Genomic DNA, 24658 nt, shown 5'->3' with positions numbered 1-24658 from the left:
TCGCCTGCTTCCCGCCCAGCCCGGCAACACCGTCGTCATACGCGCTCGATGCCGTTGGCGGAGGAATGTAGTGCCATATGTTTCCCATGTTTTTATGGAAGTTGTAACGTGTTGAGACTTTATGTATGTTATTTGCTGAAGTAAAGTCTATATTTGTTCATACTAAAGCAAGAAATTCATTCAGTATTCGAGAACGTGTTGTCACTTTCAAAGTATGATGCGGATGAATATTCGGTGACGAACGTGAACTCTTCAGCTGTTTCCCGCCAAAGATCGCCATTACAAAACGTGAGGCGTTGCGTGTGTGGTTTGGCGTAGGAATTTGTGATCAAGAGGTGTAACTTTTTTCCGTTTATTGCCATAGACAATTGATAGGCAACAATAGTGTCGATATACGAGATATGTCAGTATTTAACCGGAGTGAAGAGCAACGTTGTTTAGAAGGACTGCGACACCAAGACAAGGAAGTTATTGGCAGTTTGTGCAGGTAAGCAAAACCGCCCGCCATATGACGCGCCATAGCGGGAGTGGGCGGTATGTCTCTTTGAAGTTGATGATGTCGAATCTTGGTGTATGTGTTTGAATATTACATTATCGGAGATGTGTGTAACGTGTTTGTCGAGCGAATCACTGAATTTACAGACGTAGTGAAGGGATTTAATATAAAGCCGCTTCCCGTTTGACTATTACGGAGGAACGTGTTGTGCCATGCGTACCGGTAATCATCACAGCTGATTTTAACTCGCCATGTTGCAGTAGTCAGATGATAATAGAGTATTATTAATGTAAGATAACTACGTCATTTTTGTGTGTAGCTGATTATGATTTCCCGCACATCAGGCAGTCATGAGACTTAGTTTTACACCTGCGTGTTGCGGACAGACCCACGTGGGTTTTTGTAGTATTGACTACAGCTCGGCGTAATATGAATTGTGCCTTCAAATTTGCAGACAAACTGAATGACATTTTTTTGTGTGTAACTAAAGCTTTGGTCTTTATAGTGGTCTTTTACCCAGATAATTTTCAGTTTTTTTAATTTTTTACGTCCGAAATAATTATACAGTGACATGGCGATTCGATAGTTAATTGCTATTTTTAATATTAATTTATCTATATATGCTATTTTTAATATTAGTGGATCTCGTTGAAACCTAAGTTAAGAAATGTACTGACACTCGGTATCACAAACCGGACATACAACTCATACACAGATGATTGTGTTGCATAAGTTTTAAATTTTGTTTTGCAGTCGGTAGAGATGTATGAGAATACGGCTTTATTGAATTATTTATAAATATTACCTCTGTGCCCACTGTCAATGAATGAATGCCTAGCTTTTGACGTGTGTGTGTGTGTGTGTGTGTGTAGAGGCCCATTAGGTACTTACGGTATTTTCATGAAGGTGATCGTTGAATTCTGTTAGAAGCAAACTCTGAGGTTTCTAAATACCTGTGGTTTGGAAAATAAGGCTGGCAAGGGAATTGCCCAGCCGAATACTGATTTGTGTAACACATGCAATGTCGCAGCTGACTGCCGTCCTGCCCTGTAAACAAATTATGCTTGTGTTAGGGGTCGCATATTGTCTGCATGTTTGTAGCGCAATCTATCGGCTGCTTCATTTTTACGTTTACATGCTGTACCTTTCTCGTGTGTATCAGATCTACTTATATTTATGGCATGGTAGCGGAACTTCATTTTGCGTGTTATTTGTGCCACAAAGAAAATGCGCCGCAATTTGGTCCTGTAGTATGCTGCCTTATGTATAAAGCCATTCTTACTAAATAAGTCTCAACGGATCGGTAGTAATGTCTCTTCGCCTGATAGTCGAAAGGCGCATTAGTTAGAAACCCCATCGTGATTTGGATTATGTACTAACTGAAGATTCAGATTTTGAAATTGTTTCTTTCATCAGTGCACGAACGATTCGTTATTGTCACACGCACTGCGGAATTAAGAGCTACATGTCAGCTGTGTTGTTTTAGTTGAACCTCTTCGTGATGATCGCTCCTGTGGCAATTTGTGTTGGATAGGTAATTGTACTGATGGTGCCTAAGTCATGTTTCCAGTTTCGAACCGTTTTGTTGATGGTTAGCTCATGTGGTAATACTTTGACAGACATAATTAAATGTGAAGTACATTAAGATGTAAATAAGCTGAATCCTAGAATGAAGCCAATATTTTTTGCTCGGTGCTGCTGAAATTTTGACCCATTCGGCAGCCCTGTATTAAGAAACCACGGCAATTGGTGTCCGTTAGCACTGTTCTCCATTCGTGGTTCAAGAATACTACATGTAGCCGAAATTAAAATTGTGCACCTGCTAATAATGTTGGTTCTATGAGGTACATATGCAGCTCTCTACCACAGTATCGGCTTGCCTTGTCCAATTCATTGACAGTTTCCAAATGTATGACGTGCTGTTTAACGCCGGTATTGGAACTATAAAGACGACCTGCGGGGTTACTTCTTGCGTCTTCATGGAGAACTGTAAGGGCGACAGTTTTAATTTCTCCGTTATTTTCGTACGTTATAAAACTTCGGTTTTGGGTCTGTGTTATGTAGAAAAGTGGGATCTGATGGTTTTATATACTCGCGAACAGCCTACTATGTCTAAACGGAGCTTGAGACTAACTGAAGCAGTTACGATAATTTCAAGCAGTGATGATACGGGGACCCTGTAGTCAAGGTCACTGCCATCGGAGACGACAGCGGTATGCTCGGGCTGCATTCCACTGTGAAGCCAGGCGGCTGGTACCGCTTGGCCCAGGTCGGGGCGTTTGTTGGTGGCGCGCGTGCGTTGTCAGCGGACTCAGGTCTGTCCGACCGGCGGCAGGGTACAGCGGCACCACGCTTGCCGTCCATTCCAGTGGGTGCAGCAAAATGTTAGTGGGATTTGATCGTAAGGCGTGTTGTTCCGCTGTGCTTTCAAAGACAGTCCGTTAGATATGGCTGTCATTTCGGCGTAAGAATTTGCAATGGGACCTACCGTGTGCGAATCCGGGAACTAAATTCTAAATAATTGGGTTTGAAGTTTTGTCTCCAATACTAGTCCCCAAATTTATTCATTAGAAATTTCGTCTTTAAAAATAGAAAATAATACCAGGTTGGCTTTCTGAAAAACCCAGTATTATCGGGGACTTAAATTTCACATGGAAAAATCATGTCAAGGAATCCCGTGTTTTTAACCTCACATTGGAATTTAATTTAGCTTTAGAAATTGCAAATTTTGAAAGAATTTAATATTTAAAAGTTTTAATCATTCGAAAATTAACTGTCGGCGGTTAAAAACGTTGGCTGTACGACAGCCGAGAGGAAAGAAGTCATCACTGTTTAGACGCTCAAACCACCACCACGACTCGCTCACCATTAATTTTGCAGGAGCTTCTTGTAACATCTTCCTCACCATATATGGAACTCGAAGGGAATTTTTTTTTCTTCTAATTTCAGTAGCCACCCAGAATACATATCAATTTTTATATCTCGAAGACTCGCCGTCGTTCTTGGACGTATTGATGATGTTAGGCATAGAGGAGTGTTCATTTTCGTGAAACTTTCATACTGCAACGGAAAATAATTACCCAAACCAGTGCTCTCCCAGTTTTACAGTTATTAGTGCAGTCTTATGTTGGCATGTGCCATTTGGGTTTCTTAAGTTTCGCCGTGCACCCATACTTCCCTTAGGAAGACATTGACATTCAGGGGGCACGGGGTCATTCTCGTAGCTGTCATCGAACTGTGTGCCATTCTCTGATGGCGTCCCCAACAAACGTAGTTACTCATAGATAGTCCTATACTAATCGTCGGCCTGCTTTTGGTAAAGGCGAGGTAATGACTACGTACGTATAGATTGCTGTGTGTGAGTTTACATATCAGCATCCTATACTGCTGACGGTGATGTATGCTCAATTGGTTAAATACTTTGTGGTCGTGCAGCTTAACTTCCGACGATTATGCAGGCTACGTGCATAATGGGCTTTCGCTACCGACGTAGATGTCAGGTGCCAAGTTTAATACGAGCTTCGCGAAATTCGAGGTTTTCGCATATATTTGTTACGAAGACGAAGTGGGAAACGAACTGATGCATGGCACGCTGGTCAGTGTAAGACTGCAAATCTGAAGGTCCGGACTTCGATCCCAAATCAGTTCTAAGATCTTTTGTTGCTTATGGTTTTTCAGATCTGTCTGTAAATGCCGTTGCACAGTGGATCAGAGTCCCCTAGTAAATGGTAGGCCCCTATAGCCATTTGGATAAATCTTTTTAAAATTCGGAGGAAGGCAGGAAAATCGCAACGTTACCCCACATTTTGTCTATGGCAGTTTGTTCCCCGGTAGCAGCTCTTTGTCGTTCAAGTGATCTCGCTTCAAGTACCAGTCATTTGGCCACTTGTCCGATTGAAGAGAGAATCGTTGACGAGACAACGGGTATTGCATGTCGATCTGAAAAAGAAGTCGAAATCCCGACCAAAGAAACAGAGGCAAATATTTAGTAAATAACGCAGTATCCATCTTTATTTTGCTAGATTCGCTGTGATTGGTAATGCGTATAGTTGGATATGTTTGTATACCATCGGTTGTGGGCACACGTGAATGTTTCTTATAGGTCTACTTTTGCGTACATTTGCAGCGTCAGAACTGATAAAAAAAACTCCAAAGAAGGGACATCAACAGCTGTACACTGTAGTGAACAACTGTACCACAGAGTTGAAGTAGCACATATCGTACGTGACATGAGAAATATGCACCACCTGACTATAATGAAATGAAAAGGCACCTTCTAAAGAGCCTCAACCTAGTGCCACAGTCTGAGTTTAAAACCGTGCCCCGTCGCTCTGCCCGCAGCCACCTCACAAATGGATAAATAGATCCTGTAAGTGAGAAGACGGTAAATATAGGGTGAAATTTGTCAATAAACTGTCACTTTGACGGTTACTGTGTGTTTGAGAGGAACTGATGCAGCGATTTCGCTTGAGAGAACAGATATCTATGTAAATACAAGACTTGTATGTTTTTATCCAAAGTCGTGATCATTGCTCCATCGAATAGTGTCAGCATAGTGAAAGGCACAAAAATTTTCATTGGATGTGCACAGCATGGAATGCACTGTTGCTGCAGTGTCCATCAACAACCCTGTCAGCACAGAAAGTTTATTTTGATGTTCCAATACTAAGTACATATAGCAATAAGACATTGGTAAAAGTGCACAGCTACTACTCAGGAAGATGACAGACTGCCTCCTCAAACAGCACTTGGCTCAAAGAAAGCCACTGGTGTTGAAGCAGAATTACTGTTGCGTGATCATTTTACAATTAAAAGTTGGTACCATTAGGACCAACCAAGTAATATATTAAGGAACTGCTTTATACACGGTGTCCCAGGATGAATAGTCAGTTTTCAGGGATATAACGGGATCGATCATTCGAAGCATAGTCACGTATACGTGAGCTCTAAAATGCACTCTTTTAAGAGCCACGAACACTTCTGCATTAGAAGAGATGATTCATTGTAGCGACGATGAACAAGTGTTCATAGTTCTTGTGGTATGCGTTTCAGAGTCCAGGTTTACGAGACCACTACTACTACTCCGTATTCTTCTTCTTCTGATGATCGTTCCTGGCGTATTACAGAATATTGGCCATTCCTGCTGGGACACTGTGCGTATCATCAGTGGTTCCAAATAATTTGTCAATAAGCATAATCTCGTCGACTAAAATACGAGCTCACTATTACCATCATGGGGCTGCGTAGTAGTTTCTGGTAGCTGTCGTTCGCATGGCCTAAGACAGCATTTCAGAGGGAGAGAGAAAGCAGCGGAATGTTGTTTCTAGTACCAACTTTGATAGGTGGAGGCTAAGGTTTACACATTGATCTCTCACCTTTTCAGTCCACGATTCCGGCGACACCTGAAAGCAGGTTTCGTGGAAGTAAGTTAACTTCTCGTTGTGAAGACCTGCCCTTAAAATGTGAGGCCTGAACGGTGCCTTACCGCGGGCACGTATTACGACGGCGATGGTTGAAATATTCGAGTCTGTCGGGCAGACCGTACGGAAGGCGGAGACGGCCGAATGTGTGTCGAGGACGCGTCGTTGCGGCCTCGGGGCAGCGCCTCGTGGCTGCGGCGTCGCGTCGCGGGCCCGGCAGGGCGCTTGCCGCGGCAGGTGCGCGGAAGCACCTGCGCCTCGGCTCGAGAATCCAGAAACACCTCTGTCCGAGTGCTCGACAGGAAAGCGCAGAAAGGGGAGAAATATCGGTATGCTCACTAGTGCTTGCCCCAAGCACGTCCCAGCCTAACATTCGGCCCGTCGGTGAATCCCTGACCAAGGTGGTTAACAGCTGTAATCCGAAAAGAGGACCATAGGCGCGCGCACACACACACACACACACACACACACACACACACACACACACACACAGCGTTGAGAACAGACTAAAAATTTCCGTGCATAGAATTTCAGTGGAGGTGATTTTTTTCTTCTACGTCGTTAAGATGATGCGCTTTATAACTATTGGTCATTACATTCTGCGAAAACTTAACAGAGCAGTAACTAACAGATGAAAAAAAATTAAGTAGGCGACAATATTTCGCTTGAAATGTGGACATTTTAAATGGAACTAGATGAAGTCTGTTACTGTCTCTCAAATTTAATTTGGCACGGCGAATTGCGGTAGCATACTGCCATCAGGCTCCCCTCTACTGATCACACATTATTTTGTGTGATTGGATTTGTTGCCGCTGCGTGGTTTTGTCACTGGCCCACCCACCAATAACAAAAAAAAAAAAAATCACATTGGTGGAAAACTGAATCAGACGACGTAGTGGGCAATAGGAACCTGGTTACAGATTGTTCCCTAAAGGCGTCGTACCGAACAAAATGTTGACTTTGGCAGAAAAATGACCTTTTAAGTTTCTAGACATCGGTCGCGACCTTTATCGTAACTTATCATATTTTGAAGTATTCGAGAAAGAATTTGTGATGACATGGAGGACGAAAATGAAGAGTAATTTGTGTTTTTATGTTAGAGTTCGTGTAACTGGATATAAGCTCGCAGTAAATGCGTATGAATCACGCAAACATAAGTTGACATCGGCGTGCTGACCGATGGGAGCGGCTGTAAATGGGAAATGCCTTTGCAGTTGCTCCCATCAACCACCGCGCCGAGTGTCAACTTGTGCGCGTACAAGGTACCGAAAATAAAACTGCCACGAGAAGTGTTTACAACTGTTCGTGAATAGTTTGAGAAATCGTGCACTGCCGATACGTACACATCAGTGGTTACAGATTCCAACGTTTTCGCCGAAGAGAAGCCCTCCTGCATACTAATTAAAGCTTTTTCTTCTCGTACTTTAATCTTCAGGGTAATTTTATTTTGATGACAGTTTGCTACAGGTTATAATCTGCATCACCCATAAGTTTGACTGGTAAATGCTTCGTAACGAAATGTCCCCTTTGTGGTTCACAGATAATAAGTCATAAGTTTGACTGGTAAATGCTTCGTAACGAAATATCCCCTTTGTGGTTCACAGATAATAAGTCAGTAAGACATCTGAGAAACATTAATCCTTGTTGGTAAATGACATCCAGGTCAGTTGTCCACCAGATACGTATGGACTTTATCTTCGAGGAATAACGCTTCTGCACATTCTCGTACTGATAACAATGGCGCGAACATTATTTCGATCGTTGCAGATGATAAAAGCTTCGGCGGAAAAATCGTGTGGCGATTCGACGGTGAGATTCATCGGACATTTAGTTACTGGCATCATTTTGCCATTTGGACTGCTTCATACATGATTTAGATTCCTGGATCAAACTTGAGTATGGAGACAAGTGTGAGGTTTGCCGGAACCATCCGTTGCGAGTGGAGGCGCGGGTAGGAGCAGCTCGTACGCGTGGGACGCGCGGGGCAGTCGCAACATGGCGGCCAGACGGCCTTGTGGCCGGCGCGGCCAAGCGCTGGCTATAAATACGGCGCCCGCGCGCGCCTGACTCACCGCACGGCCGCGCCGCGCCGTTTTACGTAACGCCAGCCCGCCGTCGCGCCTCCGCTTTCCCCAGAGAAAGCTCCCAGCCCGCCCCCGTGCCGGACGCTGCCGCCCTGGGAATGACGGGCCGTGCCTGTCGCGGGGTGTGGCGGCTCTTCTGCTCAGATAACTATTTGTAGGCGTGTCGTTGTTTCGTTCTCGAGGTGAAACGTGTCTTGCTTCACGGAGAATATTTGGCATTTGTGGACTTATTCATCCAACAGTAATGTGTGTCGGACCACGTGAAATAGTGTCCCAAAGAACTCCATAATGCCGTTTGGACAGTTCGCCTCCATAGCTGAGTGGTCAGCGCGGCAGAATGCCGTGCGAGAGGCCCGGCTTCAATTCCCTGCCGGGTCGCGGATTTTCTCCGATCGGGTACTGGATGTTATGCTCTCTTCATCATTTCATCCTTAGCGACACGCAGTTCGCCATAGTGGCGTCACCTGAGTACATTTGCACCGAGCGGCCAGTCTACCGAACGGGAGGCCCAAGCGTCAAGCACATTTTCGCACATCACAGACTGATTGGCCGCTTGTCTTAAAGAGACATCATAACTATTACGAGGGCGTGCTGAAAAATGCCAACGATTTCTTTATGTGAAAACTCTTTAAAGCTCTCTTGATAAAACTATATTAACATTCCACATCTTTATTCTTCATATATCCATATTTATTTCTCAACATAATCACCCTGACGACGAACACCTGTCTCCCAGCGACAGGCCAATTTATTAATACAGTCACTGCAGAATGTTTGACTTTGTTGACGGAGCCACAACCTCGCCTCTGCTTGCACCGCTTCATCGCTATCTAGAGTTCAGCCGTCGAAGGATTTCTGTAAATTTTGGAAACAGATGAAAGTCGACGGCAGGGCCATTTCTACCATTAGGCAAGACTAGGCGGCCGCCTGGTGCGGAAAAGGTTTATTTCAAATCAAACAGCGGAAAGATTCAGCAAATGAGAAAAAAACAGGATATCTGTCTATTTGTTGTTTTGAGAAATTCCAGAAAATGAGGACATTTGTTGTTCTCAGTTAATTTTAAAGGGCCAGAGGACAAGGCATGAAAACTGAGGACAGTCCCGAGACAATGAGGACTTCCGGTCACTCTTTGATGATTACTGTTATAAAACGAGATTCGCATTATTGATCCGTTGCATGTTGGTGGTGGTGAGTGGGGAAGGGACCATCGAGGAAACCAATGATGTAAAAGGAGGGGGGGGGTGTCATTTTTCAGTTCTCGTCTAGTGCGGCAAAACCCCTTAGCAACGGCCCTAATGCTCGGTGACAGTGAGCCCAAGGCGTCGGATTGTTGCAGTTCCCGCAGTGCTCGTGTGTGGTCTAGCATTGTCGTACTGAAGCACTGTGCTCCATAATTGGACGAACTCTTCTAATTGAGAAGAGTTTTCACATAAATTCGGAGGTATTAACTTTTCAGCACACCCTCTTACAGTAAATAGCATGGGATTCGTCGCTGGTACAACCAAAATTGTTTCGTATTGGCGCCAGAAGTACCACTCAGCTTGAATTGGTACAGTAGGAAACGAAAAACGCCAACATTTGCTAAGAAGGAAATTAACTGCAGTGCATGTCACAGCCCGGTAATTCAACACGAGAACAGGATTTGACCATTTTCTTCACTAGCAGCATGGTTTTTATCAACGAAGTGTTGTAGCGACAAATTTGTCTTGAAGCATAGCGTTTTATCGGCGAAAACACCTGTTGCCAATCAATGAAGCTTCTGTTGACACTGTCTCGCAACATAAAATATGGTACTCTGACAGTTCCTATAGCTTGTGTTGATAATGCATTTGATCAGAGCAAGTTGCGTTATATTTACTTACATTATGATTGTGTGGTACGCCCGAATAAAAATTCATATTTGTTAAAGACTGTGGTCGAAATTATTTATTTAAACAGCCAAGCGCAGTTTGTTGCCGAGCTTCGGTTACCTTTAAGAAGCCCGCGAAGTCCTACCCTATAACCGAGCTTCGGATCTCGCCCGTGACGAGCTGTTGTTCGCATCTTCCGAAGTGGGACCCATCATTCTGCTCTCGAAGTCGAGGTGCAGGCGTGTTAGAATTTTCATCGGGGCTAAGGTTTCATGTCAAAGGATGCTAACTACTCATTGGTTTGAATAACCGTCCCTTTTCCAGTGGCCTTAAGCCAAACACAGTCAGATTGTGGGTACGTCTCGCTATCTGGTAGTCTCTGTATTGCAGTGCGTCGCAGATACCGCCAGACGGCAGTCTGTAGTTCACATGAAATTCCCACGCATTTCATAACGTGCATTTGATAATTTTCCACAGGCAGCAACGAGGGCGACATCTGGTCAGAGGGATTCCATAGCATGCCACGTGACCTCAATGAAATGGGTGTATCCCATTTGCTGCACTCTTAAAATCAGTGTAATATGGTCGCCAACTTCGTTTCGGTCCACGAGACAAGAGTTGAGTTCCCACAACTCCAAAATTTGTAATTGAATGTACTGTAGTTATTTAACTACTTTCATAAGGATTCAGAGATTCTACCTTTGGAATGGAAAATGCACACCGCAGGCAGTTAACACACCGCCTCTAGCTGATTCGTAGCATCTTCCGCCGATACTCCACACAACCACCAAACACGAATACAAGTGTCAGTAGGGCACGATATATCACTCTCAGATTTCGACAGAAGCGAATGGAATTTATGGCCCGTGCCAATTTAACATGTGCGCACTCAGTGAGATCCAACACTCACATAGAAAATCCGGAATGGGAATTCTAAAGAATAAGCACTTACTAATTCTGTTTACCGTATTGGTGGAAATGCTTCGTGGATCAAGGTACATCACTAAATGTCTGAACCAGAAATCAACACCTCACTACTCTCGAATCAGCAACTGCTAAGCAGAGAGGCGACGACTTCCAACACCCAGGATTACAGCCGAAAGATTTCTCTCAAGAGGTCCGCGAAAGTTTTTTCAGCGTTCAGATCCTTTGACCATTCAAATTCGGTAGCTGCAAGTAGGTAGATGGTGCTGATGACACTAGACTGTAAAATGCTGTCTCATGCCAGGTAGTTTAAAAAAACTCATTCCGAAACTGGTACTGTGAAACACCTGATATTTTGAGAAAATTCACTCTCTTGAGGCCGCCTCCACAATCCATGTGGGAGGATTACGGGAGGACAGGCGCATTATCTCCAGGCCGGAGACAGCTGCCTTGGCCGTAGGACGACACGGGCGTGGCTGGGGAATATGTTAAACGCGTGGTTTTACGTATCGTGTTGGGAAATGTCGCCACAATTTATCTCGCAGATCATTACGTTTTTACCGACGAAATGAATGAGTAGGTTGAGTTAGTGAAGCGGTAATGAGTTGGTTAAGTTAGTAGCCCCACTGTTTACAGAGGCAGTGGTGCGGCGTTCTGAGCACGGAGGTGCATCAGGCGCCGAGTAGATCCCCGGAGTGGAGCCGGGCGCTGAGGTGGCGGCTGTTTGCAGGCTGAGCGAGCGGGCGTCGTCCCCCTGTACCAGCCACATGGAGCAGGAGAAGCGCATTCGGCGCGAGATCGCCAACTCGAACGAGCGCCGTCGCATGCAGAGCATCAACGCCGGCTTCCAGTCGCTGCGCACGTTGCTGCCGCACCACGAGGGCGAGAAGCTGTCCAAGGTGAGTACTGCGCCGAGCCGGGGGGATGTGGGGGCCACGCGTACGCTACACGCTGTAATTCTGGGTGTAGAGGGATTACTGGCTGTTGGCGGAACTCAAAAACTGGTTCTTTATTGCGAAGAAAGTCGTCGTAACTGTGAGGTTGTGAAAATCCTAGGGAACTACGTTAACTGGACACTCACAGAGCGGGGTTGGTGAATCTTTGGCCGACCGACAAAGGGGACCTTTCAACATAGTTTACGTTCCACAGCGTGCTGTTCCCAGGGACGCTGCGGCTATGACCTTCACTGAAACTGGTATTGTTAAGACCGGTATTACACCATCGTATTTCTTTGACAAAGGTCTTTGATGTGGCGCGGAACAGAGGTATTACACTGTCGTCATATTTTTCGTCAAATTTCAAGATAGCGGGTAACAACTTATGCACTGCAGTTAGTAGTACTACAGTTGCGTTGTGCGTGTAATTGGAATAAAAGCAGCGGAAAAAGGAAACGTACTAGAAGCCATAGATGTTACGTCGAGATATTAAAATCATTCAGCAAAATTTGTTACGAAAGCTGCAAGTGGAGGACGTCAAGTCAACTTACGAATGGATGAAAGTGTATTTCAGTATTAGTTCAGTCAAGGGGCTTCTCATATTACAAAACAGAATACTCTCTCGAGAAATGCTATACCCATGGAAGATAGGCAAACTGTGGTACTGGGATTTCTTGATACAGGAGAGAATGAGCAATAAGAACTTTTTATTTTTTGAATAATTTAATAAAAGGAATTAGTGTTCCAACAACGACAAAATTTAAAAGAGCAGGAAACTGATGAAGTGCTTTTGAACTTGTGGCATCCAGAGTTCAAAAATAGACAAAGTAGAATGCAAAGCTAAGAAAGATTTTTTTATTTTAGAGTGTAACCACATCCTCTATTCCCGCTTGCTGAAAAGCTGCCTGGATGTATCCAGATCTAGTGGTGGATGGCTGTAGTTGTGATTTTGGACAGATGTCGCCTGCAGCAAATTCCACCTGCTCATCAACACACAATTCATAGCATGCACTGTGTTTCTTGCTCACCCCCTCCCCCCACCTTACCCCTCCCTAATCGGAGTAGTTTTGTTCAAAAAAAAAAAAAAAAAAAGAAAAAAGAAAATACGCTACAGAATGCCAGATAGCTGTAGCGACACCAGCACTCCAAGCGGTTACATTTCACATTGCAGTGAACAGAAGACGAACGACTTTCATGATCAAATCTACGGCGAGGCTCTAGGTTTGATCATATTTATTTGACGACGGTCGAGATTTCACAAAGTTGCCTATTACACGATCAAATTTCCTTGACATAAATATTTGACATATCAGTTTTGACAGAGAAACATGAAATACCGGCCTAAGCAGCATACCTGTCGTTACTTATGAAGCCATCGTAATAGCGTATACAGGATATCCCAGTATGGATGGTAATTATACAGCGCTATGATAGGAATGTTCATTGCAAGCAAAAAGGTTGTGTAAACATGGACTCTGAAAATGTGTGCCGTAAGAGCTGAGAGTATTTATCTTAGATACTGTGATACGCATCTCTTCTACTGAACAAGCGCTCATATCTCCTAAGCACTGGTTCTTGTGTTGTCCTTACGTCCGTATCGCCATAATTGGCGTGCCACTGTTGAGAAGGCTGTATTGGCACGTACTTAAAGCCAATAGAATAAAATTTAAAATAAATATCGCTCTTATGGTATGCATTTTAGAGCCCATACTTGACTTTTTCTTTCTTTTGGCTCATACTTCGGCATCCCAAAGTATGGAAAGCAAAGAGCTTGTAGTAGAAGAGATTTATTTCACAGTATCGAAGATTTAGTGCTCATAGCTCTTAAGGTATAAATTTTAGAGCCGCTGGTTTCTCGACTTTCTTGCTTCGGGACATAGTTCGTGTCATATCCCTGCATATTGACAATTCCTCTTCGGACAACCTGTATAGACGTATGACTCCTTAACGTCGGTAATGGACCAGTTATTCGATGAACAGCACCAAGGCCTTGAATAAAATAGAATTTCAGCAACCGCGGCATTGTGAAGAAACTCAGACTGCCTCCAATGTTTTCAATACGTGTTGCGAAAGGGCGGAGAAAACTTCAGACCTTGGCGATTACACCGAAGATGCAAGATTGTGGCTTACCCTCCCTCGCAATATGGAAGTGTCTAGGTTTTTATTAATAAAACCATCGCGTCTTTAAGATAGCGTTACACCCTCATAGTTTACGTCGAACGAAATAGCGTTAGGTTTGGCGGCGATGTAGAATTATGACGAAGTCATGAGCCACCGTGGGTGATGATCGAGAAGCAGTTTCGGGTAGCAAGGCGGTGTCGCCGCAATTTTTGTCGCCTAGGTGACCACAGCAAGTGTGCTACTAGGTCGGTTGGCCGAGTGCGAGTTCTCTAATTGAGGAACGGGCACCTGCCTCCACCCCTCCGTGTCAAGGATAGGCTCGCCGTGGCCCGCGACACGTAGGCCTGCGGGGGCGTGTCGCGCACCGCCGCGCCAGCCAGCGTGCCGCTAGAAACATTTATCACAACCATTTACCTGGTACATTGTCACCCTCGACTATACGTGAAGGGTATTTTTATTGTATTTCTCGCATTTCCTAACATATTTCCTTCGCATTAGCTATTTAATTATATTCCAAGTAAATGGTTGCTAGGTTACTGGTCACAGATGAGTGGAAGGTCGCGCCCTGGGACTGACAACCATGTAAATGAATAGTAATTGCCTGAAGTTAGAAGCTACGTAAGAGTGTACATTTTGTGCGGAGTACCCTCATACGTTCTGGATGCTTGCGGAAGAAGACTAAGCGCGATTTCTTACAATAAGAAAACTCTAAATCGAATGGGTAGGAGTGGATGATGGAGCGGTAAAGCTAAGTTAATCCGTCGCAAGAGAGAGTTTTTTAGGTAACAGATAATGTGAGGGGGAAGGGGTACCTGTAAGTGGGTTAAATTTGCGTAACACAAGTTTCTATGATTGCTGTTAACTTGGTGGTGGTCGTCGTCGTCGTCGTCGTCGTCGTCGTCGTAGTAGTAGTAGTAGTAGTAGTAGTAGTAGTAGTCGTCTGAGAACGCTACTGGCGACATCCGTTGTGTTGATATATGAAAAAGAAAGGCACGTGGCCTCATCTACTGATCGTGTTCGTCGGCCTTGGCGGCGAAAACGACTAGACACGTATTGTTTTTGGCAGGTGCTGAATGAGCGCACCTGTCGACCCACTTGGCTTGTGCGTCGTAAACACTCTCCTTGCCCTCACCGCTCTAACTCCTCCTGCCCAGCTAACAGTCCCACCATTCGTTCGTTGTTTGTAAGTTAGATTTTTAGGTTACACGGTATGAGTTACCTTCGTCGCCGTGTCTGCAATGGGAACTGAAATCTGTTCGATTGTAATTTAATAAAGATTTTCTTTATCGCATTGCAGAATAGTTGTTAACAAGATTCCAACCGCTCCTTGCATTGCATTCCTTCGATTTTATCAGTGCAGTGAAAACTCAAAGTTTAACAGAATGCACTAACACTCGTTCACGAAGAAGCTTAAGTTGACGTGTAGTTTTCTAAACACGTCATATGTAGACATCCATAATTTATTGTAGTTGCTCCAAAACGTCTTTTTGATGAAATCTCGAGCCAGTATCTATTGAATATATTTAAAACCTTTGCGAAATTATGAAGAAGGGTATTGTTCATTTAATCTCAGGTTAACTGGCTATTTTCGGGTTTTGAGCCGAGAATCTACTCTGTAGGAACTAACATGGATTCCGGAAACAGCGATCGTGTGAGACCCAACTCGCTTTAATTGTTCATGAGACCCAGAAAATATTAGATACAGGCTTCCAGGTGGATGCCATTTTCCTTGACTTCCGGAAGGCGTTCGATACAGTTCCGCACTGACGCCTGATAAACTAAGAGCCTACGGAATATCAGACCAGCTGTGTGGCTGGATTGAAGAGTTTTTGGTAAACGGACCACAGCATGTTGTTCTCAGTGGAGAGACGTCTACAGACGTTAAAGTAACCTCTGGCGTGCCACAGGGGAGTGTTATGGGACCATTGCTTTTCGCAATATATACAAATGACCTAGTAGATAGTGTCGGAAGTTCCATGCGGCTTTTCGCGGATGATGCTGTAGTATACAGAGAAGTTGCAGCATTAGAAAATTGCAGCGAAGTGCAGGAAGATCTGCAGCGGATAAGCACTTGGTGCAGGGAGTGACAACTGACTCTTAACATATACAAATGTAATGTATTGCGAATAAATACAAAGAAGGGTCCTTTATTGTATGATTATATGATAGCGGAACAAACACTGGTAGCAGTTACTTCTGTAAAATATGTGGGAGTATGCGTGCGGAACGATTTGTAGTGGAATGATCATATAAAATTAATTGTTGGTAAGGCGGGTGCCAGGTTGAGATTCATTGGGAGAGTCCTTAGAAAATGTAGTCCATCAACAAAGGAGGTGGCTTACAAAACACTCGTTCGACCTATGCTTATGTATTGCTCATCGGTGTTGGATCCGTACCAGGTCGGGTTGATAGAGGAGATAGAGAAGATCCAAAGAAGAGCGGCTTGTTTCGTCACAGGGGTACTTGGTAAGCGTGATAGCGTTACGGAGATGTTTAGCCAACTGAAGTGGCAGACTCTGCAAGAGAGGCGCTCTGCATCGCGGTGTAGCTTGCTGTCCAAGTTTCGAGAGGGAGCATTTCTGAATGAGGTATTATCAACACGTATGTGTAATACAATGGTTTCTCCAGTACACCTCATGCGTCGTAAGGACGTACTTAAAAATAACGCCACCTAGCTGCTAGAGAAATTTCGTGCGTTCCATAAATTTAGAATTCTAGTACACTGATGGAACATAATTTCGATCCTGCTGGACCCAAAGTCGACTGGCAGGGCTAGCTTTAGGTCACAAAAAGCCATTCCCACAACATTGCGGGATAGGCTTGTTGATTGGTTAGAATCTGGAAGAGTACACGGGTCCTAATATACCAGCGGAACATCCCAACTCAAATTAAAGAATCAGACTTAAACTGCACATTCATGTAAGTGTATTTTCTCACTCGTCAGTTATAAAGTACCAATTACAAGCGTCATTTTTATTTGCATGTTTTCGTTACTCAACTGAGTGGCCTAAATAATTAAATTGAAAATATTTCGCAAATATTTGCACGTTGTGCTGGGTTGGGTTGCAAGTTCGGCGAATCATTTACGCTAAGCTATTTTGGGGTTTGTTTACAAGTTTCACCACGGCTACACAGTTTTCCCGCCTTTAAATTGCAAAGAACCTTTGCCATAACAAAGAATTCTGATTTTTGGAGGAGTGCTGGGCGCGAAATTCTCTTGTACAGCATTGCCGATCTGTATCGTTCTTGCGCCCCCGTGCAGCCGACACTGTTTGCTGAACACTGTGGGCACTCAGGTCGCCATTTACAATGGAACTCGGAAAACGCTAACAATTCGTATAACTAAGTGCATATTGATACACTCAATTGGTGTCCGCTTATGAAACATGCATATATGAAGAATACTGGTTGGTTTATAGTGGGCAGTTCGCATAGTTTTTGGCCTTCGGCGGTTTGCTGGTCAGCGTCGAGTGCGTATCGTGCGTGTGGGTGGACGGGAGGCCGGGATAAAGGTCACGGGTCAGCCGAGGGCAGGGCACGCCTGGCGACCCTTCCGCAGCTTCCGCACCAGCCATCGATCTACAGGCGGCGCCCCCTCCACCCCTCCCTCACTCACCCCCCGTTTGTTTACCTGCCGTGGTATGGCCGCAACAAGGACGACGCGTGACGCATCTCCCTTATATTTCCAACCTCCATTTTTATATACGACGTATGGTTTGGTCGCTGCATTGAAATACCATTTAATACGTTTGCATTAAAATACCGGTGTAATACGTTTGCTCTCCAAATTGAGCACTGCCGGTTAATAAATTTCTTGCAAATTTGGCAGACACTGGGCAGTGCGCACCATGAAAAACTTCGCTAGAAGGGGTCGTATCAGTATAAATTTAACTAGGCATCGATTACCGAAGTATAATCAGTAAACAGCCATTTAATTATCTTCCAGATAACGAGATCTACATTTTCCTCCTCAGTAACGTCACAGAGAGTATGGTTTTTGTATTTCATGTCATTTATGATGCCAAGAAAAGTTCGACACTTTCTCCCAGCATTTAGGAAAGTTCAATCTAGTAAGGAATTAGGACAGTTGCTCAAACCATCACATATGCTACCCTTATACTTTGCTAGTTGAAGGCTGTGGCGAGTGCGGCTCGCAAAGGCTGCCTGCATGTCGTTTCGTAAAGAGATGACACCTATGATTACAACTCTGAATTGTATGTCGGAAATATCTTGCTGCAAATTGACTAAAAATGCATTAGGTATTAGACTACGTCTCGTCACTATAACCGTTGTACGTTTGTGATATTAGAGTAACTATTGTTGCCCAGGTTGGTGTTTCTGTTGCTGCTTTATCCACGACAGTCATTCTTAATGCAGTTGTGTTCAGTGAAGATCCATTTCTAACCATTCTGAAGATACGCATTTGTGGCTAAATTGTATAGTGTTCATCGTACTCAAATTCATATTTGTATTTTGGAGCTCATAATGCACAAGCTTTACACCCTATTCACGGATGGCGTACGGCAGCAGACTGTCGCTACGACTCACAGAAATTCCAGATTTTTCAGGTTCTGCGCACTGTTCATATGTCGTTAGGAGGACGAGTTTTTAAATGTACGGTCTCTAAATTATATGATGCGTCTTTATGTGATGTATTAACATTTTCTCGTTCAGTCTTCCACTTGACAATTGGTGAGCAAACTGTAGGTCATTGCAATAGCCCTTTGTACTGTTGGCAACAGGCCGATACGTTTTTCAAAAATTGGTCGGGCGCTTGTTTTCTAAGAGGGTGTTTTGTGGGTATGTTTCACAGCCAATTCTTCCCAGTTATCTGTATGACATCTGCCTTCGCGACAACTTGATTTGTGTAGTGGTTACGTGAATAATAGCCCGCAAGGGTGTAATCAGGCAGTATAGCCCCTTTTGTTTTACGACGATTTATGCGCACTTCTTGTCATTCCTCGGGTTAAGTGGCACTGCGTAGCGGATTCAGTGCATAGTCGATCTGTGTGGGCTGACATGCTACCGTGCCCCTCAATGGGTGCCGCGCTGCTCGGATCGGCGAAGCTTGAGCAGGGCGCTGCGCGGCGTGGGCCGCCGGGCGTGCGTGCGTGCGTGCGTGGCGCGGCATGGCGTGGCGCGCGTGCGTCGTCAGCTGGCGGCCGCCATTAGAGCCGGCTGCCGCTGCCTGCCACCCGCCTGTCCCCCAGCCTTCCCCCTTCCGCTGTATCCCCCACTCCTGCGGCAGCGGGCTCACAGCGCTGCGCCGCGCCTGCTCCCCGCCTGATAGACGGAACAATCGACGTTTCTTTTTGCTGACGTCATTACTACTGCCTGCTGGAGTTTTTACTACGGCGCTGCCGCACCGCCCGGGCCCTTGCCCCAAATTACGAGGCGCTCGCCTGTCTGCGTGCCCTCTGCGACTGACTCTGAAGAAAGTGCTGTTTAAGCACTGTAATTTCCTTCTCAAGAACGTTGTACTATTAACTAACGTAGGTGCTGAGCATATAGCGGAAATAAATTGTGCTGATAAGAAATTACTAGATGATGTATTGCGAATCAGAACGCTAATTGTACTGAAGACGGCATTTAAAAGCACAAAGGCCATGATTTCACTTATGTTCACGTTAACAAAACTAATCCACAACGTAAACGTGTGATATACGCGCAGCTCATTCGTGATCACTGCGGCCACGTCTATCTTTATTATAATATGTGCAGTAATGGGTTGAGGTACTTTAATTTTAGATCAGTCTACTCCCTCCGTCTGTAACAAAACTTGCGTTAGCCTTCCTTCTCGTTTGCGTGAAATTCCAACGAACTGGCTGGAAAGCAAACCAGCTGTGGCGACGATTATTACTTTGTCGTGTATTGATGGTCCCACGAAAAGTTCATAGATACTAAACGTTGCACTGGTGTAGGCGTGGCGGCGAGAGGTAATAAGTGTGTTGAGGTGACTACGAGATTTGCCATGTGACTCGGTGTTCCTAGCTTTATCCAAGAAATATACAATTCAGTAATTTGCACGTCATTTGCAGGAATATCCGATTCATGTTGGTACGTAGTCGGATTCTGTACATGGCATTGTTGGTTCTCTGATGTATAATTATTATTTCGTGTGGCTCAATGACATGGGGTCCGTCTTTTAATACGAGGCCACTTTGGCGACTGCGAGCGTCACGAAGTTCTGTTGCAAAAAGTTGATCTCGTGGTGTTCAGCGTGAATAAGCTTTATGCAGCCGGAATCGTAAGACATGGCAGTTGAAGAATGTTACATGCTGTTGCGACTTGCAGTCGTATGGACCTTTCCTTATATGCCGTGTCTTAACTAACGTCATTCGTTTCCATGGTTACGAAATGAGCTGAGGACATGACGTCGCTGTGTTGTGAGAGCACGCGCACCGCGGGCACTTACAAGCTGCCAGTTGCCGCGAGACGTTGACTCAGCGTGGAACGTCATCCACGCTGCTCATGCTGTCTCGCCCTACACCTGACACGCAGCAAACATTCGCAACCGACACCGTGGTGTAATATACCAGTTAGCAGTAGGTGTTAGTTCGGTTTCGCGGCCCCGTGGCTCTGTTTGGGTATCAAGCACAAGCCAAACTACTACAGGTCAATTTTAGATTGATAAGTTCCCGCACGGCCTTACAGTACAGAATTCACATTTCTAATGTTTTCTCCTCTATTAGTTATGTGATTGCATGTAGCTAAATTTCTATCCCTATGATTTCCACTTCTTCTGCCTTTATATATATATATATATATGTAAAGTCTTTGTTTGATTTATGGGATAATATTGACGAACGTTTCGCTTCTTGTTTCTAAACTATATACATTAAGCACTTAATCCATTTATATTTAAATATGAAGCATATAACTACGGGACTTAATCCCATTTCGTCAAATGACACTGTCTCATATTAAGGACACATTCACCATTTGCGCTATTTCGTAGTTGCAGAAAAGTTTCTTCTTGAGTGCTTACCTGTTCCAATATCTGTATGTTATAGATTACAGGCAAGAGAGGCAATTACCAAGCCGGTGTTGGCTTTAACATTTTGTTTCTGCGGAGATAGCTATGACATGTCAAAGTTGCTCTCCAGCTTGTTAATGTAAATAGGTGCAGGTATTCCTACCAATAGTTAACTGGCTTGGTCCTTTGCTGTTGGAGAGTATCAGTGAAAATTACAATAATTATTACTACTGTTACTATTATTTTATTAAAATCATGTTGGTAATCATCATGAAGATCTAAAACTGATCTATAGAATTGTCAGTCGGAATTTGCTTGTACGAATTATTTTTTTTACAATAATCTTGACGAGTGTGGCAGGCTTCTGTCAAGTCACTTGTTGACCAGTCTGTTGTTGCAGTAGAATACAGCAAAAGGAAAGAAGTTTTCTTAATCACGAAATTTAAATCATTCACAAAGGAGCATTGTACAAACACACCTCCATTATGGAGGACATGGTAACTGTGGCTTTAAAAAATGATTGGCACTACAAAATTTTTGTGTTCACAGAAACCATTTAATGAATAAACGAGTTCAGAATATATTATAGGTATTCCCCGCCAATGTGCTGTGCATTTTTGGCATCATAATGGCAGCTTATGTATTTGTCTCTCATACCATTCTTTGGGGGTGTCCCAGTGGCGCTGATGTACAACTGCGTGAAGTTCATTGGTGGTGTTGAATGCTTTACCCCAAAAGTGCAGTCACTAGGAGCCAGATTCACGAATATGGAAGACGTCACAGTGGGAATGGTCTCTATTGACTGACATGTGGTCACTCATTATCATCCTTCGTTTTATTGAGATAATTTTAGGAAAGTGTAGCCCATTTATAAAGGAGACCGTGTATAGAGTACAAGTGCGACCCATTCTAGAGTACTGCTCGAGTGTTGGACCGCACGAGGGAAGATTAAAAGAAGAAACCAAAGCAATTCAGAGGCGGGCTGCTAGATTTGTTACCGGTAGGTTTGATAATCCCACGAGTATTACAGAAGTGCTAACTGGAATTACAATCCCAGGAGGCAAGGATTCAGACTGTTTTAGAAAATAGGCAATTGAAGCTGGCTGTACATTTCGTGTAAAGACCTTGAAGGTAAAGTAAGAGATCGTGCGGAGGAATATAGCCAGTCGTCGTTCACTCACTCTATTTGCTAGTGGAACAGGAAAGTAAACAACTAATAGTGGTTTAACCCTTTATTTGGCAAATGGTGAAAATAAAAACAAACAAAAATTTTTAGTGCTTTAGACGTTTTTGATAAAAATTATGAAAATTATGAAATGTTGTTTACAAGCAACATTGCCAGCAGTAGACCACGTTTATATATATTATAGAATAAAAGTGTTTGCCAATAACCTCAAGCAAAAGGTTTCCTGTACGTGAATAATTTAATTTATAAACACATGTATTCATTCCTGCTGTGTAGTAGAACTGTTTCATTTTCCCTTCTAGTTCTTCTTGCAATGGAATTTTTGGAAACAGCTCCTCTTTGGAACGAAGGACAATACTAGATTGCATTTTGAACACATGACTGTAGAAAATCCAGATGGACAATAATGACAAAGACGTTTGGGACCGTATATAGGTTAATGCTCCGTATTATCAAATCAGACATCTTGTGTAACAGTCGGAGCTGTTGACTTCCTCCTCTTCTTTGGTGGCGGTGTTATGTCCATTGAGGGCCTTCCTACTTTTCTTTTCCCTGAAAACATCAAACCATTGGCAATATCTGCCCTGAATGACTTCAGTGAGGTCTTCTAGTCCAGAGATTCTCTTCGAAACACTAGCCAGGCATTTACAGCACTCAGATCTAGCATAAATCCAAACAATCTCATGTACAAACACCCAGTTTTCATTGGTAGTCTGTAGAGCTCTATCAGCATACCAGCAAGATCAACTCCTCCCATATGCTTGTTGTACTGACGTACAATACTGGGACAGGGCACATCAATTCTTCTTTTTTCATTGCTGTCCCATCATTTTACTGTTGAGAGTGGTCGGACACCACAAAATGAGCTTGCACATGTCACGATTTTATTGTTATGAATATCCGCTGTAAGCATATGTAAAATACTAATGGCACATGTCCCAACTATGGGGAATGTTGCTCACAGGCAACATAAAAGTTTTATACTATTTACGTAATTCAAAATAATATTAGATTGGAATATTTCTGCTGTAAACTCACCTCTGGGTATTTCTTGAAGAAAATCTGCTAAGATTACTGCCAATTTATTGAAATCCACTCTTTCAGAACCAAAATAAGAGACCCCTGTTGCTAACACGAGGAGATATCTGTAACACCAATACACAACTGCCATCTCGTGTGGAAAACCTTAAACTATTACAACAACTGGCGCTTCGCAGTGTGTAAAGGAACGTTGCCTGGAGGCAACAGTGCCAGTAAATGGCACTGGGGAGTGTTTGTTGTCCTATAAGGCCAACGTAAATTTGATGTTGCTTGAGAGCAACACTGCCAAATAAAGGGTTAAGGTACCCCACCTCCGCATTCTCTAAGATGGCTGAGGTATGTAGACGTAAATGTAGGAAAACTATTCCTTTGTTGTTGAGCTAATTGCTGAAACAATGACCATTGAAGTAAGTCACGACTAGATTTTTATTCTCTATAACCTTTGATTTTCGTCGGCTATTTGAAAATATGTGGTATTGTATAGCGATGGAAGCGTTTGTTGCCTCGCCATATGAACAGATAAGAGGACAGGCAATAAGCCGCGGGCAGTGTCGTTTATTGTGATAGCCCCCGGTTTCTGTCTCGGCCGGATGTCGTGCCCCAGAGGCGGCGGGTACTCGGGTTACGCCGCGCGCCAGCTGTGGCGGGCGCTGCGGGGCGCGTTGGCCGTGGCCAGGCTGGGCCGGCGCGCCCGCCGCCGCCGCCGCTCGCCTTCGATTTTTCAATAAAAGCGCCGGCCGGGGGTGACGTGTCCCCCCGCCCCCGGCCGTCACCATGGCGACATCGATCCGGCGCCGCCGCCGCCGGCGCGCCGCTCCCAGACGCACGCGAAAATTACAAACGCGCCGCGCCGCGAGTACGCCAACCGCTGCTGCCGCCGCCGCTGCATCGATTGCCCGCGCTGCACCAGACCAGACGCGCGGAGGCGGCTCGCGGAAGTGCGGCGCCGGCGAAATGGGGCCAAGCTGGTGCGCCGTACTTGTCTGGCTTCTGCTTCCTCAGCCACGCGCCCAGACCGGTCCGCGGGCTGTGGGTTGCACGGGCGGGTGGGTGCGGGGCACGACCTTGCGTCTGCTGTAATACGCTGCTTAAAGCAGCTGTACTCGGTAGCAATCGTGCTGCAAATGTACAGCAAATTCTTCTCGAGGTTTCAGCACCAAAACATCAACATTGTTACAGCACCAATCAGTCAGTATACGTGTTATTGAAGAAGACCTTATAACGCAAACTAGGATTACAGAATTTCGAGAAATAAAGCATGTGGATGCATCGAAAGATGGAAATGACCGTGTTCTGAAACCTGCGATGGAGTGCATGATGATCAGGTTGCCCTCAATATGTGCAATTCTCGTTCGCATCGTGGCGTCCCACACCTTCATAATTTCGGCTTTTGTCCCGTTGCATCGGTAGTGCTGGCTGCCAGATAACAATCATCACTTAAACAAGTTGATACTACTAGATTTTGTCGCTATTCATTGCGGCAGCTCCATTCTACGTCATTTGTGGGTTCTTGGCAGTGGGAGCCCGACGCAGTGGCACGACACTACTATTTCAGTACAATTCTTCGACCTGGCGATGGTAACAGCTCTACATGTAGTCCCAGTGTAGACCCAACGCTTCAGTCC

At 44.5% G+C, this 24658-nt stretch overlaps 1 protein-coding gene across 4 annotated transcripts in view; it reads left to right on the top strand.

The window, feature by feature from the left end:
- Positions 1-237: 237 nt before the first annotated feature.
- The window catches only part of LOC126091909 (transcription factor AP-4), an 81771-nt gene continuing 57350 nt past the window's right edge, over positions 238-24658 (top strand). Inside the window, exons 1-2 of one of the 4 annotated variants that reach the window (XM_049907221.1) lie at positions 238-487; positions 11505-11673. In XM_049907221.1, coding sequence (XP_049763178.1) covers positions 402-487; positions 11505-11673 — 255 coding nt within the window. In that variant the 5' untranslated portion in view covers positions 238-401. Of the gene's footprint in view, positions 488-8074; positions 8397-9416; positions 11351-11410; positions 11674-24658 lie in introns of those variants that run through there. The other 3 variants (XM_049907224.1, XM_049907222.1, XM_049907223.1) reach the window with 3 other exon arrangements.

Source organism: Schistocerca cancellata, chromosome 7, assembly GCF_023864275.1.
Source record: "Schistocerca cancellata isolate TAMUIC-IGC-003103 chromosome 7, iqSchCanc2.1, whole genome shotgun sequence".
Classification (NCBI taxonomy): Eukaryota; Metazoa; Arthropoda; class Insecta; order Orthoptera; family Acrididae; genus Schistocerca; species Schistocerca cancellata.
This window is presented reverse-complemented; position numbering and strand designations above follow the sequence as displayed.